The sequence below is a fragment of the Stenella coeruleoalba genome (assembly GCF_951394435.1).
Source record: "Stenella coeruleoalba genome assembly, chromosome: 6".
Lineage (NCBI taxonomy): Eukaryota > Metazoa > Chordata > Mammalia > Artiodactyla > Delphinidae > Stenella > Stenella coeruleoalba.
In genome coordinates, this window is record NC_137151.1 from 100,087,770 (window position 1) to 100,108,175 (window position 20,406).

The 20,406-nt window shown below is 41.0% G+C and overlaps 2 protein-coding genes across 2 annotated transcripts; both read right to left on the bottom strand.

Annotated features, from left to right (window-relative positions):
* Positions 1-270: 270 nt before the first annotated feature.
* LOC307187554 (gamma-crystallin F) lies at positions 271-2,458 on the bottom strand (the record flags this gene model as incomplete). The annotated part of the gene is made up of 2 exons (XM_079923752.1): positions 271-543; positions 2,336-2,458. 2 exons carry the CDS (start codon positions 2,456-2,458, stop codon positions 271-273), a joined length of 396 nt encoding a protein of 131 aa, XP_079779878.1.
* Positions 2,459-9,937: 7,479 nt separating this feature from the next.
* LOC307187755 (gamma-crystallin D) lies at positions 9,938-11,514 on the bottom strand (the record flags this gene model as incomplete). Its single annotated transcript, XM_079924224.1, has 2 exons — positions 9,938-10,282; positions 11,392-11,514. The coding sequence occupies 2 exons, from the start codon at positions 11,512-11,514 to the stop codon at positions 10,010-10,012; spliced, it is 396 nt and encodes a 131-aa protein (XP_079780350.1). The 3' UTR covers positions 9,938-10,009.
* Positions 11,515-20,406: the final 8,892 nt, after the last annotated feature.

Sequence of the window (20,406 nt, forward strand, 5' to 3'; positions counted from 1 at the left end):
TTAAAAGTGCTAACTTGCTCCATTGCCTATAGCTAGTAAGTGGATGTGGACCCAGGCATTCTGGCTCCAGAGCCTGTCCTCTTAACTGCTTCCCCACACCACCCTTTCCGCTGATACATGTAAGAAAATCCACGTTATCCCCAGCTTTAGTTTTGCTGAGCCTTTCTTTCCAAGGAATCTGAAAGGAAAAGAAAGCTACATAACTGCAGGAGACACACAGGAAATATTTTATTAGCTTCCAGATGGAGAAAACAGTAGAGTAAAAGTATTTCAGTAGAAATCCACAGCCCTCCTCAGGGAGCCCACTCTGGCATCCAGGGCCCCCCAGTCGTGGTAGTGCCTGTAGTCCCCCGGCCTCACTAGGTACTGCCGCCCGCGGTAGTTGGGCATCTCATAGAGGACCCACCAGCCCTCCAGCACGTGAAGGGAGCGGATCTCATTGAAGTGGAAGCGGTCGCGGAGCGAGGAGCAGTCTTCCGTGAGCTCCGCCATCTGGCCTCGGTAGTCCTCTCGCTCGTACATCCTCAGCCGGTGGGAGCTGGTCTGGGTTCAGCAATCAGCAGATGCGAAGGGTCAGAAAACCTAGCCTTTAGCAACCAATCACTCACACCGCTGGGGGAATGGGCATTTTTAAAAATCTCTTCTATATCAAAGATGACAAATTAAAAAGACAACCAACACCAGGGCCACTGGGTATAGTTGGGTAGATTGCACACTGCAAAACTGAAGAGGGGGCCCTTCACACAGATCAAGACATTCATGGTGCTCCATAGTTTTCTAGGGCCACAACCTACACGAATCATATTTAGTACCTACTTAGTACCATTCTTAAGTGACAATTTTTATATATAATTTTTGCTCTCTCCTTTATAGACTTAAACAGTGGTCTGGAGCTCTCCTTGGAGGATATAAAAATAATTAGATATTAAAATAAAAAGACAAATATATCCCTGGCAAAAGGCATTATTTTCAATCTCGATAGCATTAAAAGAGGCTGGGAAGAGAGGAAGTCGAATTGCTTTCCCCAAAGTGAAGCACAGTAGGTGGCAGTCCAGCCCAGGCAACTCCTTAATCCCTTCCTTTCTGCTTTGAGTCCTGCTATTCTAAAATCCCGAGAAGCAAGAGCCATCGTAACGATTAGGTTTCAGTTCTCACCTCTAATATATGGTCTGGCAAAACACTTTTAGGTAATTAATAAAAATAGAAGCTCAAGATCATGAAGGAGGCCTGTCTAGATCAATAGATTATAAAACCTTTAGAAAAATGTAAGGGCAGGCTGTCAGTCCTGGGCAAATCCTGTCTGTTTCTTCCTGAGCACTTGTTCTTTTATCTGCTTGTTCCTTCCCAGCAGGTACCCACTCAATTCCTTCTTCCTTCTTCCACCATTAAATCCTCGTTAGGAAATGTTCTCATAAGCAATTCATTCTGAGGTATAAAAAACTGCTAATAAGGTATCTTCCATGGTTTGCAAAAGACTCACGTGTGCGTTGTCTAATTTGATCTTCACAACAGCCTGACACACGTGGAGCAACCATTCTTAGTCTTTTCTTCTTTTAAGTGAAACTAATGACTAGAGCTTTCAGGCTGTAATCAAAGGGTCAGGGCTGGAAAGTAAAAGTCCAGATTTCCAGGCTCCTAATGCCAGTCTGGGTCCTATCAAGGCTTTCAACCCTCTGAGGGGATTTCAAATTTCCCCAGAGTGCTACATTTTCCATAGGACTCTGTCATAGGCAAATAAAAGCCTCCCTAACTGTAGAATTCCAGGCTGCTCAGGCTTTACTTGGGTAGCAGTGGGCTTTGCAGGTGCTACTAGAATCACATTGTTGGTTGTTTGTTTTGCCTAATCAAAAAGCAGAACTTGAGGGACACTTGATATTCATAATGGTTAATATTTGGAGGAGGGGTTAGTTTGCCAGGTGCTGGGCAATCTCCTTTTGACCTCATCACAGCTCGATGAACCAACTGCCCTTATTAACCCCGCTTTACAGATGAGGAAGTAGAGAAGTAGCCCAGTAACTAGCCTAAGGGCACCTGGGTGTGAGGAGTTCACCTATTGCTTATTCCTCAGCGGTGGCACAGACGCTCTAAACTAATGCCGTGCACCACTTTTGCCCGGTAGAGGTGAGCTTAATTTTAGCAAAGGAGGATACAATTTCAATTAAGAGCATTGCATCACTCAATTTTTCGGTGGAAAGAAACCTTAAAGACATTAATAAAGGGAAAGAGAACCCGGTTAGAGCCAGCAAAAGAAGGCCACCGTCCTGCAGCCTGACCACTGTGTCTGGAGCACTGGTGTGACCCGAGGGCACGGCAGGCCGAGGGGAACCGGACTCACGTGGGGGATGAGGCGGCAGGAGCGGACGGAGTCGTTGAGGCCCATCCACTGCTGGTAGTCAGGGTAGTCGCCGCGCCGCAGGAAGTACTGGTGGCCCTGGTAGTCGGGCTGCTCGTAGAGCATCCAACAGCCGCTGTCCACCCGGATGGAGTTGCAGCGGCCGAAGCAGGGCTGCAGGTTGGAGTGGTCGCTGCTGCACTCGTAGTGGCGGCCCTGGAAGCCCCGGTCCTCGTAGAAGGTGATCTGCAGGGAAGGGAAGGACAGGGCTCAGAGGCCTGGGCTCCAGCCCGGCTGCGGGCCCCTCCCGCCGGCGCGGGGCTCACCTTCCCCATGGCTGCTGGATGCGGGGATGCGAGTTCAGTGCGGTGGGGCGGGCGCGCGGGTCTATATAGCAGGAGGGCTGCTGCGTTGGCAGGAACGACACAAAAGGGGCCCCCGCGTGAGGAGGATTTCCTCTCTCTCTTCTATATAATGACGGCGGGGGTGGGCGGGGGACTTATTGTATGTTTTCTCTTAGACTCTCCAGAGCTTTCGAACTGATGACCCGCGTAAAACTGTCACTTGGTGCCTCTGGGGCCTTTAAATGAAGCCTATTCAGGAGATTGGAAGCGAGCAAAAGTGCCTAACGGGGTTAATGCTTGTAATGAAACATTTTTTAACCTTTTTGAATTTCGAAATGATCTCTTTTTGAGGAACAACACCGGGTAGTGACCGGGTCAGAGGTCAGGATGGGCTCCAGCGGGAGGCGTTTAGATGAGAGAGCGTTTCCTTGGTGTGAGGATGTGGGACGTGGGATGCACCTGCCTTCTCCGCAGGATGTTTGAAGGAGGATGGGATTCTCCTCTAAGAGAACCTCCTACCAGCCTCCCCGCTGATGAGCGGGTGCAGCAGACAACACACCGGAGGAAAGGTGATGGGGGTTGGACCCCGAGGAAGCCCTCTTTAAGCACCTGGCTCGGCTCTGCTCCCTGGAGACTGGACCAGGGCCGCCTCCAGACTCAGCTGCTGCCTCCGGCCCACCAGCAGGAAGCCCGCAACTTTGGAGTTCATGAGGGGACTAACGGGTGGTTATTACTCACACTGTAACTTTTTATTTAACCAATAATTTTGCAAACCAGGTGCTAAAGTTAATTAGTTCTAGCTGCTGAAAATTCAAGTTAACATGCAAATGTAACAGATTTAAAATCCTACAATCTTGGGAAGATTCTGCTTTCTGTACCTTCCCCAGCCCTGAACAAGCCTGGTTGCTCCCTAGTTAATGCTCTGGTTCCAGGCGCTAGAGTCTTCCTTCCTTACCACCCACCCCCCATCCCCCCAGCAGCTTCTGGGGCTCCACTCTTTAGAACAGGATTTCACAACCTCATACTATTTGCATTACTCTCAAGGTTGTGACAACCAAAAAATATTTCCAGACATTGCCAAATGTCCCCTGGGGGAGTGAAATCAACCCTGGCTGCAAACCACTGCTTTAGAAGGAGCTGGTCCTCAAACAGATGTAACCGTGATACACCTGTCTCATTCCTTAGTGTGGATTCTTGCTATTTAAGTCTAATGCTAATAAATTGTTTGCCCTGAACAATTTTATTTGAAACACATAAATTTAATAAGCCTGATTCACATTTTTTCTTTTAAAAATTCTAATTTTATAGAAAATTGGAAACTACAGAGAAGTAGAAAGGAGGAAAAAATTCAAACCATAGTACCGTATTTTAAAGATCACTGTGGATGAATATTTTAAAACCTCCTTTCAGTTCTGCAAGATGAAAAAGTTCTAGAGATCTTTGCACAAGGACATCCATGTAGTTAACACTACTGTACTGTGGTTAAAAAAAATGGTTAAGATGGTAAATTTAATGTTATGTGGGTTTTTTTTGTTTGTTTTGTTTTGTTTTGTGGTACGTGGGCCTCTCACTGCTGCGGCCTCTCCCGCTGCGGAGCACAGGCCCCGGATGCGCAGGCCCAGCGGCCACGGCCCACGGGCCCAGCTGCTCCGCGGCATGCGGGATCTTCCCGGACCGGGGCACAAACCCGCGTCCCCCGCATCGGCAGGCGGACTCTCAGCCACTGCGCCCCCAGGGAAGCCCTGTTATGTGTTTTTTGTCACAATAAAAAAGACACCTCATTCCTCCCCTGCAAAAAAAACCTTCTTAATTTTCATTTCTTTGATCTAATACTTTCATTTCTAAGAATTTGTCCAAAGGAAATAGCTAAAGGTACATGAAAATATTATGCACAGTGGCATTTTATCAGACCACTGTTTATAATATAAAAAATTAGATACAAATAAAATGTCCACATAAGGCATTAATTAGGTAAGTTACAGAACATCTCTTTGATGAGATGCTACACAGCTACCAAAAATCATGTTCTCAAAGAATTTATTTAATGATATGGAAAATGCTCACCATATGTTAAAATTTAAACATGAGTATATTATACACTGAAAACTACAAAACATTGCTGAAGAAAAGAAGATATAGGGGCTTCCCTAGTGACGCAGTGGTTGAGAGTCTGCCTGCCGATGCGGGGGACACGGGTTCGTGCCCCGGTCCGAGAAGATCCCACATGCCGCGGAGCGGCTGGGCCCGTGAGCCGTGGCCGCTGAGCCTGTGCGTCCGTAGCCTGTGCTCCGCAACGGGAGAGGCCACAACAGTGAGAGGCCCACGTACCGCCAAAAAACAAAAAACAAAAAAAAAAACAACAAAAAAAAGAAAAGAAGATATAAATAAATGGAAAAACATCTTGTGTTCATGGATTGGAAGATTTAATATTGTTCAGCTATGAATACTTCCCAAAGTGGTCTACAGATATAATGCAATCCCCATAAAATTCTAATGTTATTTTCTGTGGCAGTAGAAAAACCCACACTAAAATTTATATAGAATCTCAAAGGATCCCAAATACCTCAAACAATCTATTTTTGTGTGTGTGAAGCCATTTTTAATTTTTATTTATTTATTTAATTTTGGCCTCACCGAGAGGTTTGCAGGATCTCATTTCCTGGACCAGGGATTGAACCTGGACCACCACAGTGAAAGCGCTGAAGCCTAACCACTAGACCACCAGTGGACTCCCCCAAAACAATCTTGAAAAAGAAGAACAAAGCTGGAGAACTCACACTTTCTCATTTCAAAACTTACTACAAAATTTACAGTAATCAAAACAGTGTGGTACTGGCATAAAAATAGACATACAGACAAATGGAATAGAATAGAGAACACAGACACAAACCCTTACACATATGGTCAAATGATTTTTGAGAAGGTTGTCAAGACCATTCAATGGAGAAAAGACAGTCTTTTCAACAATGGTACTGGGAAAACTGGATATCCACATGCAGAAGAGTGATGTTGGACCCTTACCTTACACCACATACAAAAACTGACTCAAAATGGGTTAAAGAACTAAAACTATAAAACTCTTAGAAGAAAACATAGAGGAAAATCTTCATGAGATTAGAATTGGCAGTGATTTCTTGGATATAACACCAAAGCATAGGCAATAGATAAATTGGAGTTCATCAAAATAAAAACTTTTGTGCATCAAAGGAGACTATCAACAGAGTGAAGAGGACACCAATAGGATGTGAGAAAGTATTTGCAAATCATATATGATAAAGGATTGATATTCAAAATGTATAAAGAACTGCTGTAACTCAACAACAATAAAACACCCACCTCCAAAAAAAAAAAACCCAATTGAAAAACAAGGCTTGAATAGACACTTCTCCAAAGAAAATAATACAATGGCCAATAAGCACATGGAAAGATGCTCAACATCACTAATCATTAGGGATATGCAATCAAAACTACAATGAGATACTACTCCACATCCATTAGGATGGCTAGTATAAAAAGCAAAATCAAAACAGAAAACAACAAGTCTTAGAGAGGATGTGGAGAAATTGGAAAGCTTGTGCATTGCTGATGAGCATGTAAATTGGTACAGCCACTGTGGAAGACTGTATGGTAGTTCCTTAAAGATTAAACATCAAATTACCATATGATTTAGCAATTCCACTTCTAGGCATATACCCGAAAGAATTGGTAGCAGGGACTTGAACAGCTCTTTGTACCCCAATGATCATAGCAGCATTCTTTATTACACCCAAAAGGAAGAAACAATTCAAATGCCCATTTAAGAACGGATGGGTACACAAAATGCGGTATATGCATAGAATGGAATATTAATCAGCATTAAAAAGGAATGAAATTTTGATAAATGCCACAACGTGAACAAACCTTGAAAACACTATGCTAAGTGAAATGAGCCAGACACAGGACAAATATTATATGATTCAATGCATTTGAGATACCTAGAATAGTCAGATTTATAAAGAAAGAAAGTAGAAGGGTGGTTACTAGGGGTTGGGGGAAGCTGGGAATGGGCAGTTATTGTTTAATGAGTACAGAGTTTCAGTTTGGGATGATGAAAAATTTCTGAAGATGAATAGTGCTGGTGGTTGCACAATGATGTGAATGTGCTTTATGCCACTGAATCGTACACTTAAAATGGTTATAATGGTAAATTTTATGTTATGTATATTTTACTACAATTTAAAGCATCTTCCATGAGCAACAAGAAAAGAAGGGAATCAATATGAATTTTTTCAATATTAATTTCTTGATTTCAATAATGCTACTGTGGGTTAGGACTCCACGCTCTCACTGCCAAGAGCCCAGGTTCAATCCCTGGTTGGGGAAGTAAGATCTCACAAGCCGCACAGTGCAGCGCACACACACACACAAAATCTACTGTGGTTGTAAGAAAACATTAAAATCGGATAACTCCTAGTGGTTGAAAGGGAATTAAAAAGCATTTAAAACAGAGTTTATTTTAACTTACTTATAGTCCTCTTACTTTATAAGAAGGGAATAATTAATATAATTAATGTCTTAAAATTTTTTTTACATTTCCCTTCTTGGGCTTTCTTCCTCTTTCTCCCTTTATTCATTCCATTCTGACTATCTTACACCACCAAAGCTTACATTCAAGAACTGATAATATTTCAAGGTCCTCTTTAATCTTGGGAATTAGTGCTCTGGGCACAGTTGTGCTGTAGGAAAAGCTTGTTGGTTGATTTCCTTCACCCAACCTTCCTTGTGTATTGCCCTGCTTGCAGCTAGCAGCTATGGTTTCCAGGGACACCAGCTTCAGGTTGATGCTATGGTGGGAGATGGACAAAACTTGGGGCCCTGACGATATTGTTGAGCTGCTGAACTAACCATTCCTAAATTCCGTGCTACCCTAGGACTTCCTATCATGTGAGCTAATAGATTTCCACATTGTTTATCTATTGCTATGGTGTTTTGGCTACTTTCGGTCTAATGTATGCTAACTGATTCAGATCCATTTTTGGCCAAGGGATTGGGGTGAATTCTGATCAAGCTTTGGAGATGAGTAGCTTACTGGGTAGAAGGTGGGGAAAAGTAATCCGGGTGAGGAAAAGATGTGAGCAAACTCAGAGATTGGATGTGATTGGATGACTTGGATGAGATTGGATGTGATTTGATGACTTAACGTGATTGGATGACTTGGATGAGATGGAGTAAAGGACAACTGGGGTCGGGTAATAAGAGAGGAAGTAGGTAGGCTGGGGCCAGTTTCTTGAAAAAGGTAGAATTTTTCCCTGTGGTCAGTGGAGCAATATCAAAGGTTTTTAATCAGGGAACTGACTTGATCAGATCAGTCTTTGAGTACAAACGTAGTCGCCACTCCTTTCTAAGATTCTAGCAATGAGGGTGCAAGTAAGAAAACAAGCAGTAGAAGAACTAATGTAAGTGAATATAGTGCTATACTTCCCTATAACCTTACACAGGCAATATACTAACACACACAGATACACACACATATGGAGAGTGTATGTATACAGTTATATAAATATATATTACTGTGTGTGTATCATGTGTGCATTTATATGGACAGAGAATGCAGCTTTGGATTATCCTATATATTTAATTCAGTTCCTTGTTGGTTGGTTGCTTACCTCATGGTAAGAATCTGTAAGCTGGTGCTGTCGTTATTTTGACAAGCATCTTCCTGATTCCACAATGGAAAAGCACTGATTTTCTGAGCTGTGAGTTCTGAATTCTGATGCCACTTCTATTATTAACTGTTTGAAATTAGAATTGAACCTTAGTTTACCTTACATAAAATGAATGAGTGATCTACGTTAGATGACCTCCAGGTCTGAAATATGTTAAACACCACATTACTTCGTTGTGCTGTAGTGACTTGCTTTCCTCCCTCCCTCTCTCCCTTCTTCTTGGCGGGGGGGATTTTCCATTAGGAATTTCTTTGAGACTCTGAATAAAGTTCTAAACAGTCACCTCGGAAAAAGTCACATGTGCTCTGTGTCAGCTAGAAATGTGTATTGAACTACAAATAAAAGAACACCCAATGGTGGTGCCGTAATCAAATGTGGGTTTATTTTACTCCCATTACAAGAAGTCTCAAGGTAAAGGGTTGCTGGCATTGTGTGATGGTTAATTTTATGTCAGCTTGACTGGGCTAAGGGACGCCCAGATAGCTGGTAAAACATTATTTCTAGGTGTGTCTGTGAGGGTATTTCCGGGAGAGATTAGGATTTGGGTCAGTATACTGAGTAGAGAAGACCATCCAATCTGCTGAGGGCCTGAATAGAGCAAAAAGGAGAAGGAAGGATGAACTCCCTCTTCCTTCTGCCCTCAGACATCAGCATTCCTGGCTCTCAGGCCTCTGGACTCAGACTGAATTATTCCACCAGCTTTCCTGATTCTCTAGCTTGCAGATAATGGGACTTCTCAATTTCTATAATCACATGAGCCAATTCCTATAATAAATCTCCTCATCTGTATCTATATAGATCCTATGGGTTCTGTTTCTCTGGAGAGCCCTGACTAATAAACATTGATTCAGGGGCTTGACCACATCAAGGCCAGCATTTCTGAAACTGTGACATTTCCCTCGTACTTGTCAGCTCTTGAGTGTAAATGTCTGAAATAGAGGGAATTGTGGAACCAGGGCAGCTGCTCCCTTTCATTAGGAAGGCAAACATTTTTCCAGAACCATCTCCTCTCTCCCCATCAGCATTCCTCCACTGAATGTTTCAATGTCCAGAGAGTGTCATGAGACCAGTTCAGCATCAAAATCAAACGGGAAAGAAAAAAAAAAAAAAAAGGCAAAATAATGAAAGGAGAAAAAAAAAGAGTCCGCCTGCCAGAGAGTTGTGAACTCAATTTTACATACAATTTAGGGAATTAAAAAATCTTCTGAAGCCCATTGTAGCCAGCTTCAGAATCCCTGATTTAAGAAGTGGGTCACACTATCTCTGAACCTCAGCTTTCAGATCCTCACTCCTCAAAGAAAAACTGAAGAGATATCTCACTATCTGGTTTGAAGAAGCAATATGTTTAAAGGCCAGAGAATCAAATACGATAATGTATTATGAAGTGTTTTGTAAACTGTAAAGCTCTGCTTCATTTGAAAACATAGTTCTATTGTGAGAATTTTCTTTGTTACCCGTAGATCACACACCTTGATTTCCACGTGCATCTCGTGTGTATGTGCGTGTGTGTGTGTGAGTGTATAAATAAAATAATAAATGTAGGACAAAAGGAAAAATACGAGCAAACCGTTGCCAGGAAAACAGAAAATATTTTATTACTTTCCAGATTGAGAAATGATGCACTTATTTCAGTAGAAATCTATGACTCTCCTCAAGGAGCCCACTTTAGCATTCACAGCCCCCCAGTCATGGTAGCGCCTGTGGTCCCCCGGCCTCAGCAGATACTGCCTTCCCCGGTAGCTGGGCAACTCATAGAGGACCCAGGAGCCCTCCAGCACATTGAGAGAGTAAATCTCATTGAAGTGGAAGCGGTCCTGAAGAGAGGAGCAGTCCTCAGTGATCTCTATCATCTGGCCTCTGTAATCTTCCCTCTCATAAAGTCTGATCCTGTGAGAGCCAGCCTGGCCCATCCGGAGGTGGAAAGAGGAGAAAAGCAAACCATGAAATGATTCCAACACATTCATGCCATTCAGTTTGGTGAGGACCAGCTCAAGCCATTTTCAAATATATGGTAAAAATGAATTATTTCTGAATCTTTGTATACTCTTCATTTTCAAAGGTGGAGATTCAGTACCTTTCCAAGATCATAAAGTGTGACTAAAAATTAAGAAGGAAATCTCACTCTTTAATATATTCAAATATTTCCCAGGATGAACTGTTAATCACGCTCAGGACACTGTACCATAGAGAAACCCAAATCCTTAACAGCTTATGACTATTTTTGCCATTTTGAAGAATTATTTTAAATTTTCAAGCATGTGTCTTTGAACAGTAAAGTCCGTTTATGAAATGAATTACTCTACATTGAGTTTAAAATAAATCTTGGAAAAATCACCAAGGGCTTAGATGCTTTTGTTTCTGTGGAAAGCAAAGTGAAACATCTGAAATCTCTCAGTTACATACTTGATTTTCATTTAGTAATTTATGAATAGAATGAGGAAAAATGGGAAAGAAAAATGAGTAAGCCCAAGGACTAATTTTTAAAAAACCTTAGTGTTTTAAGACACGTATGAATTATTTGTAGCCTGTGTATAAAATCTCTGCATTGCTCTCTACTGAGAAAAAGTACTTTTATTTGTACAGGTGGGGAAAACCAAAACATGCAATTGGGAGGCAAAAAGGGGAAAGAGTCTTACAAGAATGAACCCTTGTAAAATTTTCCTTTTCAACTCCTGTCAGCTCAGAAACTCACTAGCACCTAATTATTTTTCTGTTGGATATTAGTGTTTTTTCTACAACTCCATTGTAAATGATTCCAGGTCAGGACCTCTATTTTATACATGCCCGGGGCAGCGGATACATTCTTAATAAATATTTGTTGATTAACTGGTACCTGGGCAACAATTTACTTCTGTTCAAGGCAAATTATATTGAACTAATATACCATAGCTTACCTTTTCCCCAAACTCTCAATTATTCTAAATGATCACTACTTCAAATATTTAACCTTTGCTTGAAACTATCCATTCTGGGTCCAAAGTGAACCTGAATGATATGGAACTGGACTCACGTGGGGGATGAGGCGGCAGGAGCGGACGGAGTCGTTGAGGCCCATCCACTGCTGGTAGTCGGGGTAGTCGCCGCGCCGCAGGAAGTACTGGCAGCCCAGGTAGTTGGGCTGCTCATAGATCATCCAGCTGCCGCTGTCCACACGCACTGAGTTGCAGCGGCCCAAGTAAGGCTGCAGGTTGGCGTGGTCGCTGCTGCACTCGTAGTGGCGGCCCTGGAAGCCCCGGTCCTCGTAGAAGGTGATCTGCAGGGAAGGGAAGGACAGGGCTCAGAGGCCTGGGCTCCAGCCCGGCTGCGGGCCCCTCCCGCCGGCGTGGGGCTCACCTTCCCCATGGCTGCTGGATGCGGGGATGCGAGTTCAGTGCGGTGGGGCGGGCGCGCGGGTCTATATAGCAGGAGGGCTGCTGCGTTGGCAGGAACGACACAAAAGGGGCCCCCGGGTGAGGAGGGGATTTTCGTGTACTCTTTTTTCTCTTTGCTGTCAGAGTCCATGGGGCTCATTGTGGGTTTTGGTCCCATTCTCTCTGGAGTTTCTATCACTAGCTGATGCTATTGAGACAGTTTGGAAAAAAAAAAAAAGTAATTTGGGACATTGTCTATTTAATAATAGAAGTAGAACTTCAGCCATTTCATATATAGTCCACTCTTTTATTTGTATGGGTTGGGGAAAAACAAAACAAAACAAAAAGCGGTGGAGCAAAAAAGTCAGAGTCTTAATACGGCAAATATAAACTGATCTGTACGAAGTATGTGCCATAATATTGAATACGAAGGTTAATAAGAAGGAAATGACCTGCACTGAATACTGAAAATTTCAAATTAGTCTTTTAAGAGAGCTTCCTCATTAAAGGGTGCAAGAAATTGGAATGTTTTACCAAGAAGGTTCACAAAATTTCAAACTTTCAGTGTGGTAAAAAAAAAAAACAGCAAATGCAGATCTTTAGTATTTGGTCTGATTTTGTTGCAGTCATACGTGGAAGTAGACTGAAGATTGGAGGTTTTATCTTGGTTACTTGTAATTCAAAAGGGAGAATAGTTTTAAGATGATTAATCTCAGAAAGAAGAATGAAAAGGGAAATTTCTAAAAGCTTAAGGAAATAAGAAAAAGTAATACTTTTAAAATACAAAATCAGATTACCTCTTAGGTTATTTATAAAAGAAAACCAAATTCCTAAGAAACCCATTTCTGGTAGGATCTAGATACACGTTTGTTCTATGGGGAACAAGAGTACACAAAGCTTTTGACTTAGAGGAAATTAATTGCACGAACACAAAGAGGAGCTATAGCTGGAATGGTGTAGCGAGAGGGAGGAATAAACATCTAGAAGCTTGGACTCTAGGAAGACTTTAGAAAGTATTTATCAGCCTGGAAGAGGATAGTCTGATGGACTGGAAAGAGCGCTGGAGGGGAAGATGACCTATGCCTTTAGCCTCTTTGATGTTCAAAGAATTAGTCACAGTCCTATGTTGACTCATTGAAATCCTTTGTCTTTCCTTTGGGTCATAAATCTTTGTAAGTTGATATTTATCAATTAGACACCAACTATGTATAATATGGTGTTTCAGTTCTTGTTATCCAGTATGTAAAGGCATGTATTTGCAGAGTTACTTATGTTAGCCTAGTGGAATATATGCAGCCAGAATCTAAAGAATAAAAATCATTTTAATTAAAAATGAAAAAAATAAGAATGAAAAATAATAATAAATTTTAAAAAACCCCTCATTTTGCTCAGAGCTGTTTCTGTGGGGAGTGTGTTCATGGGTGAAAACAGTAGAACATGAGAACCCTAATGCAGAGTCCCAGAGAGCGTCTAGAGGAGCAGCATGGGGGTGTCAGTGGGGACCACCACTTCAGCTGACATGCAGCTACAGCCGAAATTTAGGATCCAACTGGAGGACCAAAACAAGGGCACTTTGGGCTTGGCTTTTTCATTAACCGGGAAGACAGAAGGCTTTATTTCAGCCTGGAGAAAGAAATTGGGAAAACCCCCTACTCTTCTCATAGAATTGAAATGTGAATGCTGTGGGCCAAAATGTGGCTTAATTTCAGTGCTCTACAGAAAATTCTGGGAGTGACAGATGTGTATAAAACCTAAGTCCCAAATTGTACTTAGTGTGCTAAGTGAACATAGGTTGAGACCTGACACTCCTTGCACCTGTGGCACAGAAGCAGCGCTCTACACCAGTTGCCTGGAATGAATGATAGCAACTGTCTTTGCAGGGAGAACAAGAGAGAAGAAACACCCTGTTGTCCTGAGCTCTGGTCCAGGAAGTAACCCTTTGTCACTCTATAAATATTCACATGGTTTCAAACAAAAGTGAAGAAAAAAGAGACTAGTTCAGGTTCAGATTTTGCTGCATGCAGGGTTAATGATTTGTGTAGCTAGTGTAAATAGTCTACAAAATGAAGTGTATAAGAAATACCACTTTCCTTATTTTCTGTAACTCAGAATATTTTATGAATCTAAGTCTCATTCCACTGGGATGGAGAGAAAATTTAACTTTACTCATTGTTGGGATTTCCTCTCCTCACTTACCCAGGCTCTATGGTTGGGTTTCGAGGGCTTACATGGTACCAAGGCGTTTCATGGTGGGGGAGGATTCACTGGAAACTACTGTGATGTCCATTGTTGGTGGATCTTCCCAGTTTTCACACCAATGTGGAAATAAGAACAGCCTTGAGGGCTGTGGACTTGGAGATGTATTTCGCTTGGCTGACACAGTGTTTAGATGTTTTTGGTAATGCTTTGGGTTGGTTCATTCTTTCCACAGTTCACCATACTACCCATTACTCCTTGTCATCTTTTTTTTTACATCTTTATTGGAGTATAATTGCTTTACAATGGTGTGTTAGTTTCTGCTTTATAACAAAGTGAATCAGCTATACATATACATATGTTCCCATATCTCTTCCCTCTTGCATCTCCCTCCCTCCCACCCTCCCTATCCCACCCCTCCAGGCGGTCACAAAGAACCAAGCTGATCTCCCTGTGCTATGCAGCTGCTTCCCACTAGCTATCTACCTTACGTTTGGTAGTGTATATATGTCCATGCCTCTCTCTCGCTTTGTCACAGATTACCCTTCCCCCTCCCCATATCCTCAAGTCTCTAGTAGGTCTGTCTTACCCCTAGGTTCTTCATGACATTTTTTTTTCTTAACTTCCATATATATGTGTTAGCATACGCTATTTGTCTTGCTCTTTCTGACTTACTTCACTCTGTATGACAGACTCTAGGTCTATCCACCTCATTACAAATAGCTCAATTTCGTTTCTTTTTATGGCTGAGTAATATTCCATTGTATATATGTGCCACATCTTCTTTATCCATTCATCCGATGATGAACACTTAGGTTGTTTCCATCTCCGGGCTATTATAAATAGAGATGCAATGAACATTTTGGTACATGACTCTTTTTGAATTATGGTTTTCTCAGGGTATATGCCCAGTAGTGGGATTGCTGGGTCATATGGTAGTTCTATTTGTAGCTTTTTAAGGAACCTCCATACTGTTCTCCACAGTGGCTGTATCAATTTACATTCCCACCAACAGTGCAAGAGGGCTCCCTTTTCTCCACACCCTCTCCAGCATTTACTGTTTGTAGATTTTTTGATGATGGCCATGTGACTGGTGTGAGATGATATCTCATTGTAGTTTTGATTTGCATTTCTCTAATGATTAATGATGTTGAGCATCCTTTCATATGTTTGTTGGCAGTCTGTATATCTTCTTTGGAGAAATGTCTATTTAGGTCTTCTGCCCATTTTTGGATTGGGTTGTTTGTTTTTTTGTTATTGAGCTGCATGAGCTGCTTATAAATTTTGGAGATTAATCCTTTGTCAGTTGCTTCATTTGCAAATATTTTCTCCCATTCTGAGGGTTGTCTTTTGGTCTTGTTTATGGTTTCCTTTGCTGTACGAAAGCTTTGAAGTTTCATTAGGTCCCATTTGTTTATTTTTGTTTTTATTTCCATTTCTCTAGGAGGTGGGTCAAAAAGGATCTTGCTGTGATTTATGTCATAGAGTGTTCTGCCTATGTTTTCCTCTAAGAGTTTGATAGTTTCTGGCCTTACATTTAGGTCTTTAATCCATTTTGAGCTTATTTTTGTGTATGGTGTTAGGGAGTGATCTAATCTCATACTTTTACATGTACCTGTCCAGTTTTCCCAGCACCACTTATTGAAGAGGCTGTCCTTTCTCCACTGTGCATTCCTGCCTCCTTTATCAAAGATAAGGTGACCATATGTGCGTGGGTTTATCTCTGGGCTTTCTATCCTGTTCCATTGATCTATCTTTCTGTTTTTGTGCCAGTACCATACTGTCTTGATTACTGTAGCTTTCTAGTATAGTCTGAAGTCAGGGAGCCTGATTCCTCCAGCTCCGTTTTTCGTTCTCAAGATTGCTTTGGCTATTCGGGGTCTTTTGTGTTTCCATACAAATTGTGAAATTTTTTGTTCTAGTTCTGTGAAAAATGCCAGTGGTAGTTTGATAGGGATTGCATTGAATCTGTAGATTGCTTTGGGTAGTAGAGTCATTTTCACAATGTTGATTCTTCCAATCCAAGAACATGGTATATCTCTCCATCTATTTGTATCATCTTTAATTTCTTTCATCAGTGTCTTATAATTTTCTGCATACAGGTCTTTTGTCTCCTTAGGTAGGTTTATTCCTAGATATTTTATTCTTTTTGTTGTAGTGGTAAATGGAGTGTTTTCTTGATTTCACTTTCAGATTTTTCATCATTAGTGTATAGGAATGCCAGAGATTTCTGTGCATTAATTTTGAATCCTGCTACTTTACCAAATTCATTGATTAGCTCTAGTAGTTTTCTGGTAGCATCTTTAGGATTCTCTATGTATAGTATCATGTCATCTGCAAAGTGACAGCTTTACTTCTTCTTTTCCGATTTGGATTCCTTTTATTTCCTTTTCTTCTCTGATTGCTGTGGCTAAAACTTCCAAAACTATGTTGAATAAGAGTGGTGAGAGTGGGCAACCTCGTCTTGTTCCTGATCTTAGTGGAAATGTTTTCAGTTTTTCACCATTGAGGACGATGTTGGCTGTGGGTTTGTCATATATGGTCTTTATTATGTTGAGGAAAGTTCCCTCTATGCCTAGTTTCTGGAGGGTTTTTATCATAAATCGGTGTTGAATTTTGTCGAAAGATTTCTCTGCATCTATTGAGATGATCATATGGTTTTTCTCCTTCAATTGTTAATATGGTGTATCACATTCATTGATTTGTGTATATTGAAGAATCCTTGCATTCCTGAAATAAACCCCACTTGATCATGGTGTATGATCTGTTTAACGTGCTGTTGGATTCTGTTTGCTAGTATTTTGTTGAGGATTTTTGCATCTATGTTCATCAGTGATATTGGCCTGTAGTTTTCTTTCTTTGTGACATCCTTGTCTGGTTTTGGTATCAGGGTAATGGTGGCCTCGTAGAATGAGTTTGGGAGTGTTCCTCCCTCTGCTATATTTTGGAAGAGTTTGAGAAGGATAGGTGTTAGCTCTTCTCTAAATATTTGATAGAATTCGCCTGTGAAGCCATCTGGTCCTGGGCTTTCATTTGCTGGAAGATTTTTAATCACAGTTTCAATTTCAGTACTTGTGATTGGTCTGTTCATATTTTCTATTTCTTCCTGATTCAGTCTTGGCAGTTTGTGCATTTCTAAGAATTTGTCCATTTCTTCCAGGTTGTCCATTTTATTGGCATAGAGTTGCTTGTAGTAATCTCTCATGATCTTTTGTATTTCTGCAGTGTCAGTTGTTACTTCTCCTTTTTCATTTCTAATTCTATTGATTTGAGTCTTCTCCCTTTTTTTCTTGATAAGGCTGGCTAATGGTTTATCAATTTTGTTTATCTTCTCAAAGAACCAACTTTTATTGATCTTTGCTATCGTTTCCTTCATTTCTTTTTCATTTATTTCTGATCTGATTTTTATGATTTCTTTCCTTCTGCTAACTTAGGGGTTTTTTTGTTCTTCTTTCTCTAATTGCTTTAGGTGCAAGGTTTTGTTTTTTATTCGAGATATTTCCTGTTTCTTAAGGTAGGATTGTATTGCTATAAACTTCCCTCTTAGAACTGCTTTTGCTGCATCCCATAGATTTTGGGTAGTTGTGCCTCCATTGTCATTTGTTTCTAGGTATTTTTTAATTTCCTCTTTGATTTCTTCAGTGATTACTTCGTTATTAAGTATTATATTGTTTAGCCTCCATGGGTTTGTATTTTTTACAGATCTTTTCCTGTAATTGATATCTAGTCTCATAGCATTGTGGTCGGAAAAGATACTTGATACAATTTCAATTTTCTTAAATTTACCAAGGCTTGATTTGTCACCCAAGATATGATCTATCCTGGAGAATGTTCCAGGAGCACTTGAGAAAAATGTGTATTCTGTTGTTTTTGGATGGAGTGTCTTATAATTATCAATTAAGTCCATCTTGTTTAATGTATCATTTAGAGCTTGTGTTTCCTTATTTATTTTCATTTTGGATGATCTGTCCATTGGTGAAAGTGGGGTGTTAAAGTTCCCTACTATGAATGTGTTACTGTCGATTTCCCCTTTTATGGCTGTTAGTATTTGCCTTATGTATTGAGGTGCTCCTATGTTGGGTGCAAAAATATTTACAATTGTTATATCATCTTCTTCTTGGATCGATCCCTTGATCATTATGTAGTGTCCTTCTTTGTCTCTTCTAATAGTCTTTATTTTAAAGTCTATTTTGTCTGATATGAGAATTGCTACTCCAGCTTTCTTTTGGTTTCCATTTCTATGAAATACCTTTTTCCATCCCCTTACTTTCAGTCTGTATGTGTCTCTAGGTCTGAAGTGGGTCTCTTTTAGACAGGAAATATATAGGTCTTGTTTTTGTATCCATTCAGCCAATCTGTGTCTTTTGTTGGGAGCATTTAGTCCATTTACATTTAAGGTAATTATCAATATGTATGTTCCTATTCCCATTTTCTTCATTGTTTTGGGTTTGTTATTGTAGGTCTTTTCCTTCTCTAGTGTTTCTTGCCTAGAGAAGTTCCTTTAGCAGTTGTAAAGCTGGTTTGGTGGTGCTGAACTCTCTCAGCTTTTGCTTGTCTGTAAAGGTTTTAATTTCTCCATCGAATCTGAATGAGATCCTTGCTGGGTAGAGTAATCTGGGTTGAAGGTTTTTCTCCTTCATCACTTTAAATATGTCCTGCCAGTCCCTTCTGGCTTGCAGAGTTTCTGCTGAAAGATCAGTTGTTAACCTTATGGGGATTCCCTTGTGTTTTATTTGTTGTTTTTCCCTTGCTGCTTTTAATATGTTTTCTTTGTATTTAATTTTTGACAGTTTGATTAATATGTGTCTTGGCGTATTTCTCCTTGCATTTATCCTGTATGGGACTCTCTGTGCTTTCTGGACTTGATTAACTGTTTCCTTTCCCACATTAGGGAAGTTTTCAACTATAATCTCTTCAAATATTTTCTCAGTCCCTTTCTTTTTCTCTTCTTCTTCTGGAACCCCTATAATTCAAATGTTGGTGCGTGTAATATTGTCCCAGAGGTCTCTGAGACTGTCCTCAGTTCTTTTCATTCTTTTTTCTTTATTATGCTCTGCAGTAGTTATTTCCACTATTTTATCTTCCAGGTCACTTATCCGTTCTTCTGCCTCAGTTATTCTGCTATTGATCCCATCTAGAGTATTTTTAATTTCATTTATTGTGTTGTTCATCGTTGCTTGTTTCATCTTTAGTTCTTCTAGCTCCTTGTTAAATGTTTCTTGCATTTTGTCCATTCTATTTCCAAGATTTTGGATCATCTTTACTATCATTATTCTGAATTCTTTTTCAGGTAGACTGCCTATTTCCTCTTCATTTGTTAGGTCTGGTGGGTTTTTATCTTGCTCCTTCATCTGCTGTTCTGTCTTCTCATTTTGCTTATCTTACTGTGTTTGGGATCTCCTTTTTGCAGGCTGCAGGTTCGTAGTTCCCGTTGTTTTTGGTGTCTGTCCCCAGTGGCTAAGGTTAGTTCAGTGGGTTGTGTAGGCTTCCTGGTGGAGGGGCTAGTGCCTGTGTTCTGGTGGATGAGGCTGGATCTTGTGTTTCTGGTGGGCAGGTCCACGTCTGGTGGTGTGTTTTGGGGTGTCTGTGGACTTATTATGATTTTAGGCAGCCTCTCTGCTAATGGGTGGGGTTGTGTTCCTGTCTTGCTAGTTGTTTGGCATAGGATGTCCAGCACTGTAGCTTGAGTGAAGCTGGGTGTTGGTGTTGAGATGGAGATCTCTGGGAGATTTTTGCCGTTTGATATTATGTGGAGCTGGGAGGTCCCTTGTGGACCAGTGTCCTGAAGTTGGCTCTCCCACCTCAGAGGCACAGCACTGAGTCCTGACTGCAGCACCAAGAGCCTTTCATCCACACGGCTCAGAATAAAAGGGAGAAAAAGTAGACAGAATTAGTAGAAGTAGAAAGAAAGAAAGAAAGAAAGAAAGGAGGGAGGGAGGGAGGGAGGAAGGAAGGAAGGAGGGAAGGAAGGATAAAAAGAAAGAAAGAAGATAAAGTAAAATAAAATAAGATAAAATATAATAAAGTTATTAAAATAAACAAATAATTATTAAGAAAGAAAAAAAAATAAAACGGACGGATAAAACCCTAGGACAAATGGTGGAAGCAAAGCTATACAGACATAATCTCACACAGAAGCATACTCTTACACACGCACAAAAAGAGGAAAAGGGGAAAAAAATCATAAATCTTGCTCTCAAAGTCCACCTCAATTTGGGATGATTCATTGTCTATTCATGTATTCCACAGATGCAGGGTACATCAAGTTGATTGTGGAGATTTAATCCGCTGCTCCTGAGGCTGCTGGGAGAGATTTCCCTTTCTCTTCTTTGTTCTCACAGCTCCCAGGGGCTCAGCTTTGGATTTGGCCCCACCTCTGCGTGTAGGTCGCCTGAGGGCGTCTGTTCTTCGCTCAGACCGGACGGAGTTAAAGGAGCCGCTGATTCGGAGGCTCTGGCGCACTCAGGCTGGGGGGAGGG